Genomic DNA, 11525 nt, shown 5'->3' on the forward strand with positions numbered 1-11525 from the left:
GTGGAAGGTCTGATGTGTACAGGTGGCTGCTTTGAGCATCTTGGACCATGGATTCAATACTGTGGCAGTTAAACTCCTAGCTATCTGCTTTTTAACAAAAGAAAAAATTGAGCTGGGAAGAGGATTTTATAGATTACATATTTGATTTGCAAATTGCTCATTTTATTTATTTGACTCCCCTCGGCAGAAGAATTCAGTAACAAATTAACTTCACCAGCAAAGCAGAACATTTAAACCATTAAAAAAAAATTGGGAGCATTTAATTCATTAGTGTTGGAAACCTGTGCGTTCTTGGTCTGTGATGGACACACCGGTGTGGAGGAGGTGGGTCCCATCAAGTTGGCTCGTAATGCGGAAAGCAAGGGTGAGAAGGTTCACGCTGAATGTTTACTCCCGCCGAAATCTTATTAAAGAGCGGACGCCGCTCTTTCCGCTTCCTTCCCCTCATCCTCCTCCTCCCTCTCCTCCTCGCCGTTGTCTTTGCGAAGCGGGCGCTCGCGTTCAGCCGGGAGGGTTGTTGGCCTTGAAGTGATCCATGCAGAACTTGGTCCCGGCGACCAGCGACCCTGCCAACACGGCGGTGCGAACCCAGGGCGTCTCGGAGAACGGTTCCTTCACGGAGTTGGTCCTGTGTGTGTTTGGGGGGGGGGGGGGACCAAAAGAAAAGGAAGCAAAAAATGACACGATTGGTCTGAGCTGGCAATCCAACTATAGGATCATACAATTCACAGTGCAGAAGGAGGCCATTCGACCCATCGCGTCTGCACCAGCCCTTGGAAAGAGCACCCTACTTAAGCCTAACACCTCCTCCCTATCCCCGTAGCCCGGTAACCCCACCTAACCCTTTTTGGACACTGAGGGGAAATTTAGCATGGACAATCCAACTAACCTGCACATCCTTGGACTGTGGCAGGAAACCGGCGCACCCGGAGGAAACCCACGCAGCCACGGGGAGAATGAGCAGACTCCACGCGGACAGTGACCCAAGCCGGGAATCATACCTGATGCCCTGGAGCTGTGAAGCAACAGTGCTAACCACTGTGCTATCGTGCCGCCTCCTAATTATTGGGAATCAGGAGTGAGCTACTTGAGCCCGTGCCTGTCACCAGCGACAGTGCCGAAGTTGGGAAAATGTCGGAATCAGCAGAGGCTTTTCCGATCTTTGCACTGGCCTCCTCCCTACTGTATTCTCTCATGGGACATGGATGTCACTGGGCTGGGGCCAGCATTTGGTCCCCATCCCTAATTGCCCTTGGACTAGGTGGCTGACACGGCCATTTCCGAGGGGTATTTAAGAGTCAACCACGTGGCTGTGGGTCAGGAGTCACGTGTGAAATGAAATGAAATGAAAATCGCTCATTGTCACAAGTCGGCTTCAATGAAGTTACTGTGAAAAGCCCCTAGTCGCCACATTCCGGCGCCTGTTCGGGGAGGCTGGTACGGGGTAAGGACGGCAGATTTACTTCCCGAAAGGGGCATTAGTGAACCAGATGGGTTTCTACCACAATCGGTCACCATTACTGAGGAATATTCCATATTTGTTCATTAAATTTAAATTCCACCAGCTGCCCTTGTGAGATTTGCACCCATGTTCCCCGGAGCATTAGACTGGACCTCTGGACTATGAGTCAAGTGACATTACCACTATCTGACATTTGTGTACCATTGTGCCTCACGTACATCACCTCAGACAATGTCACAGTGGGATTGTCACTGGGCTAGTAATCCAGGGGTCACGCTCTGGGGACCCAGGTTCGAATCCCACCTAGGTGGCTGGTGAAATTTGAATCCAATAAAAATATGGAGTCAAAACGATTGCCTAAATGTAAAAACCCATCTGGCTCACTGGTCTCCTTTAGGGAAGGAAATCTGCCATCCTTACTTGGTCTGGCCTACATGTGACTCCAGACATACAGACATATGGTTATTGCAATCCCAATTGATGTTACAACTGGACAGGCCGATCCCAGAATGCAACCCTGACTCAAAAGACCGTAACTTTTTAAAAATAAAACGTGGGGGACCACTAATTCACAGAGGAGGTTGACCAGGATGTTGCCTGGTCTGGAGGGTGTTGGCTATGTGGAGAGGCTGAATAGACTCAGACTGTTTTCATTAGAAAGACGGGTGTTAAGATAGAGATAGAGGTCTACATGATTATGAGGGGCATAGGCAGAGTGGATGGGCAGGCACTCTTTCCCAGGGTGGAGAGGTCAGTCATCAGGGGGCACAGGTTCAAGGCCCATGGGGCAAAGTTTAGAGGAGATGTGCGAGGCAGGTTTTTTACGCAGAGGGCGGTGAGTGGCTGGAACATGTTGCCAGGGGAGGTTGTGGAAGCAGATACATGAACGGCGTTCAAAAGGCATCTTGACAAACACATGTATAGGATGGGTATAAAGGGATACAGCACAAGGAAGTGCTGAGTGTTTTGGCAAAGGTTGGTATCATGACTGGTAGAGGCTTGGAGGGCCGAAGGGCCTGTTCCTGTACTTTATTGTTCTTTGTCCTTTGTTCTTAACAACAAGGATAACACATTTATTAAACATGAAAAGTTGGATTAGTGTATGATACACCTTTACTCTCCCACCCCCCTGCCCGTTAGCTCAACAAATATACAGATTTTAAGACCAAGACGGATTACAAAGTAAATCCTAAACTACAATGGTCTCATTAACACACAAAGTTCCTTTTAAGCACACAGCATGACTGTGGTCAAACACACTCCTCCCTGAACTCAGGCGAATGCCTGTGGAATTCTCCTCAAAGCTCCCCCGCCCCACCCCCACCCCCCAGATGTTCTTCTGCCATGAGCCACCTCATCTCATTGAACACCTGCTTCCAAACGAGGGATTTTCAAATTCTGCTTTTAAAAGTCACCCTTTTGTGATGGCGCCAGTGGCTATGATGGTGCCAACTCCCCAGGATTTTCACTGGAGCCTCCCAAGATTTAAGTCTGATCTCCAGGGTACCCTTGCGAACATAAAAGCCAGGAGAACCACCATCGCAGGGGCATCAAAATAAAAGTATTAATTTGTTCATTAATTCCAGAAATACATTGGATGTTTTTTTTAAACTTGCGACAATCGTCATCCAATGAAACATTCAAAATGGGCGCAAATGGGCCATTGGGCCCATCCAGCCTGTTCTGCCATTCCACGAGATCTGTTTGCGCTGGGTTCCACGTCCCACACCTACTCCCCCCACCCCCCCGCCCCCCCCCTGCCCCGATAGACTTTGACCCCTCTTGCCTCGCAAGAATCTATCCACCTTAAAAACTATTGAGCGACCCCAGCCCCCTCCGCAATTGCCTTCTGAGGCAGAGAATCACGTGGTGAAGCCTGTCTGCTATCCAATGGGTGTGCGAGGATGGATGTGTGAAGCAACCAATAGTGTGGGAGGGGGTTGGGGGTGATGTTGGCGGTGGTAAGGTGTGCGATGATACCTTTGGTAATCCATCCAACCAGAGTTGTCATATTTGTTTGAGGGGGGGGCGGGCAGAAAATGCATTTCAAGTCGACCTTTTTTGATGCTTTGTCATGTTTGAACACGAGACCCAATGAAACCTCTTGCTCGGCTCAGCTGATGGTACCCTTGGCGAACTCACCAGTTGGCGATGTTCCTCGGCAGGTGTGACGTCCCCTTGTCCTCCCTGTGTCGGCAGTGACACTTCCTCGTGCAGGTTTTATCGATCTGAAACGCCGACCAGCGTCCCGTTGGCCGCTGGAGTGGTGACAGCCCCTCGGCCGCGGGCTCTGCTTCTGCCTGAACTTTGATTGGTTCCTGCCTCTGCAGCGGCAGCGGCTGGCTGGGCAGAGAGGGTTGGCCCTTCCGCCCCTTGGCTTGGGCCTTGGGCTTGGCCGAGGTTTGGTGCGAGGCCCTGGGCGGCAACTGTTCTTGCTTCGGGGGCTTGGCAGCCACCTTGGGCGGGGGCGGGGGCGGGGCCGGGGCAGCGGGTTTGGGGCCGCCTTTGGGCTCGGCCTTCGGAGCTGCCGGGCCCTGGGCGGGGCTCTGGTTCCGATTCTGGAGCTGAATTTGCTTTGGCTGCTGAGGCGATTCCAGCTTCACCGGGACTGGCAACGGAGGGGCGGGCACCACCGCCAGCTGCTGCTGAAGGCTGCACGATATCTGGAGGTGGAGCGGTGTTTGGATTGCCGGCTTGGGGAGCTGCTGGCACGGGAGATGGGTCATCGTGCTAAACTTCACCTGTGCTTGAGTTTGGCCTTGAAGACGGGGCCAAATGGGGAGCTGGTCCGACGGCAAGCTGCCAAGTATGGGCTGGCTGTTGTGCTGAGGTGGGGCGTACAAGGAAGGCGGCGAAACCATGGATACAGGCCAAGGTTGGGCCTGAGGGTGCAGCTGAAGCCTACACTGGGCCTCAATCTGTTGGTTCAGCCAGGACTGCGAGGGAAGTTGGACGGAGGTGTGGAGCTGGGGCACTGTCCCGCACCCAGGGACCGGCAGCTGCGGGTCGCTTGCTGTCTGGCACACGGGCCCGAGGGAAAGACTGGCGGCGGCCCCGGCCTGCTCCTGTGGGCCGGGCCTCGGCCCCAGCTTGCTCTGGAACTGGAAGATTGGCTGCTGCTGCTGCTGCTGAAACCACTGGACAAACTTAGGGTCGGCCTTTGTCCTTGCTGAGTGGTCAGGAGCCTCAAACTGGAAGGAGGCGGGCGAGGGGAGCTGCAGGGGTTGTGGGGACCCAGCTGGGGTTTGGGTCTGAGAGCCGGGGAGGAGCAGAGGCTCCGGCGAAACCTGTAAAACCGCTGGCGCCTCCGGTGTGCCGCCGTTCTTCCCGGGCTTGGACTGTGATAGCTCCTCCTGGGTGAGGATCTGCCTCAGTGGCTTCAGACCCTTCTGCTTCTGGGTTTGGCTCTTCAGACTGGCTATCAGCTGCTCGTAAAAGGGCAGCTTCTTCTTCAGGGCCGCCGAGCCACCATCTTGTGTCGGCGCCACATCGCCAAGCTCCTTGGTGCCGTTCGGGTCAAAGGCCTCCACTTCCTCCTTGGCCTCGTTGGCTGGGCATCTGGCATCTTGGGAGATTCTCAGCAAGGGCACCTGCTTCAGGGCCTCCGCGTAGGAAATACCCGCCGGGGCGCCATACTTCTCTTGGTGTGGCGCCATCGCCTTGGCACCAGGAGGGAAGGGAGGCAGGTCCACCAGCGGCTGGCTTTTCTCGGCCGAACTCGGGTCCTTCTCCACGTGGGCGCCCCACTTGTTGAGAAATGACTGCGCTTTCAGGCGGCCAGACGGGGCAGCGGGCGCCTGATTCCCACTCTTGGCGCTGGCGAGGGCAGCTTCCGGCAGGGCGCCTCCCCTGTTGACCTGGCAGGTTGGCGCCGCCTGGCGTTCTGGGCTTTCCCCTGCTGCCAGTTCCGTGGCCTCTGGGGGCGACGCCCCTTCCTCTTCCCCCCACCCGCTGTGCTTTCCGTCAGTGCGGGCCGGCTTCATGGTGGGCAGGGGGCCCAAGACCTTCGCCGGCTGTGGTCTCCCCTCGTCATCGTGCTGGAAGGCTGGTGGTCTGGCCCTGTCGCTGGCCCCAGGGCTGGTGACCTGGGGGCAGGGAGGGGACCTGATGATGCTCAGTTTGATCAGCTTGTTGGGCAGCTCTTTCCCGTTGACGGGAGCCTGGTTGCTCTGCCCCTGGGTTGGCCCTGACTTCCCTTGGCAACCCTGCGAGCTGCAGGCCAGCTGGAGTCTCCTGGCTGCCATCGCACTCTGGTTGGAGGGCAGGAGAGAATGGAGGGTACCGTCCAGGGGCTCCCCCTGCCCTCCCCGCTGTGGGGTGGTGCCAACGTCAGCGTCTGGCTCAGCACACCTGCTGGCTGCCCCCTGGCTCGGCAGGTCCTTATTTCCAGCGTTTGGCCCCGCTTGGCTTTTGGGCGACAGCTCCTTCTCATGGTGGCAGAAGTCAAGGGCAGGGACGGCCGACGCTAGTCCTTCAGTCGCTTTGGGCGAGCTGTCCTGCTCAACCCTCACGGAAGAATGTAGCCTGTCCGACGTCAACTTGTCCACGACGGCCAAAGCATCCTGGGAGCTCGCTTGCACCGAAGTCCATTTCCGCGCCTTGGCGATTTTCCTCTTCTTGCCTTGACTGGGTTTGACCCTTGTGTCTAAGGTGGCCGGATTGGCCGGCTCCAGGTTGCCTTGGGCGCCAGTCTGGGGGTTGGTGTCCCGCGCCCGCTGTGGCTCCGCCACCGAGGCGAGCGAGCAGGCCGAGGAGAAGGACACCCTTTGCTGCTCTTCCCGGCCGGAGGGGTTTGACTTCCGGCTGGCCTTCTCATCCTCTCGGTCCTTCCTGAGCACTTCTGCGTTCTGCGCCGATGGATCACGTTCCCTCTGGACGGGAGCTTCGGAATGCGTGTTGCCCATTCTCGGTGAAAGCCACAGTCCCTCGAGTCATCTGAAAACAGGAAACTCTGTGAGTTTCAACAGTATCCAACATCTATATAACAGCATAAATGCAGAAGGATTGAGTATTGAGGAAGCAGGCGGGCTGCAGAAGGATTTGGACAGGCTAGGAGAGTGGGCAAAGAAGTGGCAGATGGGATACAATGTGGAAAAGTGTGAGGTTATGCAATTTGGAAGGAGGAATGGAGGCATAGGCTATTTTCTCAATGGGAAAATGCTTAGGAAATCAGAAGCACAAAGGGACTTGGGAGTCCTTGTTCACGATTCTCTTAAGCTTAATGTGCCGGTTCAGTCTGCAGTTGAGAAGACAAATGCAACGTTAGCATTGATGTCGAGATGGCTCGAATACAAGACCAAGGATGTACTTCTGAGGCTGTATAAGGCTCCGGTCAGACCCCATTTGGAGTATTGTGAGCAGTTTTGGGCCCGGCATCTAAGGAAGGATGTGCTGGCCTTGGAAAGGGTCCAGAGGAGGTTCACAAGAACGATCCCTGGAATGAAGAACTTGTATGAGGAGCGGTTGTACTCGTTGGAGTTTAGAAGGATGAAGGGGGATCTTACTGAAACTTACAGGATCTTGCGAGGCCTGGATAGAGTGGACGTGGAGAGCATGTTTCCACTTGTAGGAAAAACTAGAACCCGAGTCCTGTCTCAGACTGAAGGGACGATCCTTTAAAACTGAGATGAGGAGGAATTTCTTCAGCCAGAGGGTAGTGAATCTGTGGAACTCTTTGCCGCAGAAGGCTGTGGAGTGTCTTTAAGACAGAGACAGGTTCTTGATTAATAAGGAGATCGGGTGTTATGGGGAGAAGGAAGGAGAATGGGGATGAGAAAATATCAGCCATGATTGAATGGTGGAGCACACTCGATGGGCTGAATGGCCTAATTCAGCTCCTATATCTTATGGTCTATCGCAACCTCAGGACCCTCCCTAAAGGGCTTTAATGCTGTTAGTAATTTTTGAAGGCTGGTCACTGTCGTACCAACAGCGGACAATTGGCGCATAGCAAGTTCCCACACATGGCAACCTGACCACCCGCTTTTTCTCTGGCGATATTGGTTGAAGTACAAATATTGGCCAGGACACCAGCAAGAATTTCTCTGCCCTTCTTTGCAAATAAAGCCACGGGATCTTCCACACCCATCTGAGATAGATGATGGGGCCACAGTTTAGTGGCTCGTCTAGAAAGATGGCGCCTCTCGCGGTGCAGCGAGATTCTTTGTTCTAAATTGCCACTTAGTGCCCAAAAGGATAGGTGGGGTGATGTGGGCATAATAGGGTGGGGCTGTGGACCTAGTAGGGTGGGGCTGTGGGCCTAGTAGGGTGAGGCAGTGGGCCTAGTAGGGTGGGGCTGTGGGCCTAGTAGGGTGGAGCTGTGGGCCTAGTAGGGTGGGGCTGTGGGCCTAGTAGGGTGGGGCTGTGGGCCTGGTAGTGTGGGGCTGTGGGCCTAGTAGGGTGGAGCTGTGGGCCTATTAGGGTGGGGCTGTGAGCCTAGTAGGGTGGTGCTGTGGGCCTAGTATGGTGGGGCTGTGGGCCTAGTAGGGTGGGGCTGTGGGCCTGGTAGTGTGGGGCTCTGGGCCTAGTAGGGTGGGGCTGTGGGCCTAGTCGGGTGGAGCTGTGGGCCTCATAGGGTGGGGCTGTGGGCCTAGTAGGGTGGGCTGTGGGCCTAGTAGGGTGGGGCTGTGGGCCCAGTAGGGTGGGGCTGTGGGCCTAGTAAGGTGGGGCTGTGGGCCTAGTAGGGTGGGGCTGTGGGCCTAGATGGGCTGTGGGCCGAGTAGGGTGGGGCTGTGGGCCTAGTAGGGTGGGGCTGTGGGCCTAGTAGGGTGGAGCTGTGGGCCTCATAGGGTGGGGCTGTGGTCCTAGTAGGGTGGGGCTATGGGCCTAGTAGGGTGGGGTTGTGGGCCCAGTAGGGTGGGGCTGTGGGCCTGGTAGTGTGGGGCTGTGGGCCTAGTAGGGTGAGGCTGTGGGCCTAGTAGGGTGGGGCTGTGGGCCTAGTAGGGTGGGGCTGTGGGCCCAGTAGAGTGGGGCTGTGGGCCTAGTAACATGGGGCTGTGGGCCTAGTAGGGTGGGGCTGTGGGCCTAGATGGGTGGGCTGTGGGCCTAGTAGGGTGGGGCTGTGGGCCTAGTAAGGTGGGGCTGTGGGCCTAGTAGGGTGGGTGCACTTTCAGAGGGTCGATGCACACCCGATGGGCTGAATGGCCTCCTTCGGCATTGTAGAGATTCTATGATATGATGCCGGGTGTTGCTCACTTAAATGGATCTAACTGTGGGCCGTTGGGCCCATATTTGATTTACTACCAGGACCCTAAATGGCGTGTCCCTGATCAGCTCGTCACTGGATTAATTCAGAAATAAGGTTTTGAGCTACAGGATGGGGGTTTAGAGGAAGATTTTTTTTTGCACAGAGAATGGTGGGAGAGGAGATGATCAATGATTTGAAAAATAAATTGGATTAACATTTGAGGCTATAGGGCCAATGATACAGACTGGCTTGTTCTGCAGAGAGCTGGAATGGACACGATGGGCCGAATGACCTTCTGTGCTGCAATGCAATCACTCTAATGGCTCAACAAACTGGAATCTATGTTGTTATTAAAACAAAGTGAATATCCGATTACAGTCTGAAATCCCTGCTAAATAACTGATTCGCAGACAGAATTCATAGAATCCCAACTGTGGAGAAGGAGGCCATTCGGTCCATCGAGTCTGTACTGACCCTCCGAAAGAGCACCGCAACTAATGTTGCTTCCCCTACCCCATCGCCACAACCCAGTAACCCCACCCAACCTGCACATAGTTTGGACATAAAGCGGCAATTTATCACAACCAATCCTCTTAAACTGCACATCATTGGACAGTGGGAGGGAACCGGAGCACCCGGAGGAAACCCACACAGACACAGGGAGAATGTGCAGACTCCACACAGACAGTGATCCAAGACTGGGAATCGAACCCGGGTCCCGGGCGCTGTTATCTGGCTACACTCTGTAATCACTCCCAGGTATCTGATTAAAGTCTGTATTTGCTCCCAGATATCTGATTACAGTCTGTATTCGCTCCCAGACATCTGATTACACTCTGTAATCACTCCCAGATATCTGATTACAGTCTGTAATCACTCTGAGATGTCTGATTGCATTCTGTAATCACTCCCAGATGTCTGATTACAGTGCGTAGTCACTCCGAGATGTCTGATTGCACTCTGTAATCACTCCCAGATGTTTGATTACAGTCTAATCACTCCCGGATATCTGATTGCAGTCTCTAATCACTCCCAGATATCTGATTACACTCTGTAATCACTCCCAGATATATGACAAGTCTGTAATTGCACCCAGATATCTGCTTAAAGTCTGTAATCATTCCCAGATATCTGATTAGAATCTCGAATCACTCCCAGATATCTGATTACAGTCTTACAATCACTCCCAGATATCTGATTACACTCTTACAATCACTCCCAGAAACCGGATTACACTCTTACAATCACTCCCAGATATCTGATTACACTCTTACAATCACTCCCAGATATCTGATTACAGTCACTAATCGCTCCCAAATATCTGATTACACTCTGTAATCACTCCCAGAAATCTGATTACACTCTTACAATCACTCCCAGATATCTGATTACACTTACAATCACTCCCAGATATCTGATTACAGTCACTAATCGCTCCTAGATATCTGATTACACTCTGTATTCAATCCCAGATATCTGATTACACTCTGTAATCACTCTGATATCTGATTACAGTCACTAATCGCTCCCAGATATCTGATTACACTCTGTAATCACTCCCAGATATCTGATTACACTCTTAGTCACTCCCAGATATCTGATTACAGTCACGAATCGCTCCCCGATATCTGATTACACTGTAATCACTCCCAGATATCTGGATTACACTCTTACAGTCACTCCCAGATATCTGATTACAGTCACTAATCGCTCCCCGATATCTGATTACAATCACTAATCGCTCCCAGATATCTGACTACAGTCTTGACCCCCCCCCCCCGCCCCCTCAACCCGGACAATGTGCCTGACCCTCGGGAGCCTCTCACCTGTCCCAGGACAGGTCGCCTCTCCCGGGGCCGCTGTCCTGTCTGAACTGTCTCTCTGTCTGCGTCTCCGGCGCTGCGGTTTGGATGAGAACAGCGGCTCTGTTCCCTGCTCCCATTCTGGAACGCGGGCTGCGCTCAGAAAACAACAAACTCCGGCTTCAGGGGGGGGGGAACTCGCTGGCTTGGGGCTGAAGGTGTGTTTCATAAGAAACTGGTGTTCCTCAGAGTGTTTCAGTTCATCTGTCAGACTTCCCGCTGTCTCTGTTAATGCCCCTATGTGTGGAATCTGAGAATCACAGGAAATATTCACACATACAATCTCTGTAAATATTCACACACACACAATCTCTGTAAATATTCACACACACATTTTCTGTAAATATTCACACACACAATCTCTAAATATTCACACACACACACAATCTCTGTAAATATTTTCACACACACAATCTCTGTAAATATTCACACACACAATCTCTAAATATTCACACACACAATCTCTAAATATTCACACACACACACAATCTCTGTAAATATTCTCACACACACAATCTCTAAATATTCACACACACACAATCACTGTAAATATTCACACACACACAATCTCCCTAAATATTCACACACACACAATCTCTGTAAATATTCACACACACACATTTTCTGTAAATATTCACACACACACAATCTCTGTAAATATTCACACACACACAATCTCCCTAAAATATTCACACACACACAATCTCTGTAAATATTCACACACACACAATCTCTGTAAATATTCACACACACACAATCACTGTAAATATTCACACATACACAATCTCTAAATAATCACACACACACAATCTCTGTAAATATTCTTACACACACAATCTCTGTAAATATTCTCACACACACAATCTCTGTAAATATTCACACACACACAATCTCTGTAAATATTCACACATACACTATCTCTAAATAATCACACACACACAATCTCTGTAAATATTCTTACACACACAATCTCTGTAAATATTCACACACACAATCTCTAAATAATCACGCACAC

The 11525-nt window shown here is 52.3% G+C and overlaps 1 protein-coding gene across 1 annotated transcript; it reads right to left on the reverse strand.

Annotated features, from left to right (window-relative positions):
• Positions 1 to 238: 238 nt before the first annotated feature.
• On the reverse strand, positions 239 to 10616 carry LOC140402532 (uncharacterized). Its single transcript, XM_072490387.1, has 3 exons — positions 10475 to 10616; positions 3605 to 6397; positions 239 to 628 (listed from the first exon to the last, which is right to left on the reverse strand). The coding sequence occupies exons 2-3, from the start codon at positions 6364 to 6366 to the stop codon at positions 502 to 504; spliced, it is 2889 nt and encodes a 962-aa protein (XP_072346488.1). The 5' UTR covers positions 6367 to 6397; positions 10475 to 10616; the 3' UTR covers positions 239 to 501.
• Between the last annotated feature and the right edge of the window lie 909 nt (positions 10617 to 11525).

The sequence above is a fragment of the Scyliorhinus torazame genome, chromosome 25, assembly GCF_047496885.1.
Source record: "Scyliorhinus torazame isolate Kashiwa2021f chromosome 25, sScyTor2.1, whole genome shotgun sequence".
Taxonomy (NCBI): domain Eukaryota; kingdom Metazoa; phylum Chordata; class Chondrichthyes; order Carcharhiniformes; family Scyliorhinidae; genus Scyliorhinus; species Scyliorhinus torazame.

What these genes read in the sequence shown, in the direction of transcription:
- LOC140402532 (XM_072490387.1), bottom strand. Translation starts at nt 6,366, where the DNA reads ATGGGCAACACGCATTCCGAAGCTCCCGTCCAGAGGGAACGTGATCCA. An exon ending in CCGAGGAACATCGCCAACTG is followed by an intron (nt 629 to 3,604) that starts GTGAGTTCGCCA and finishes AAACACACACAG; the next exon opens with GACCAACTCCGTGAAGGAAC.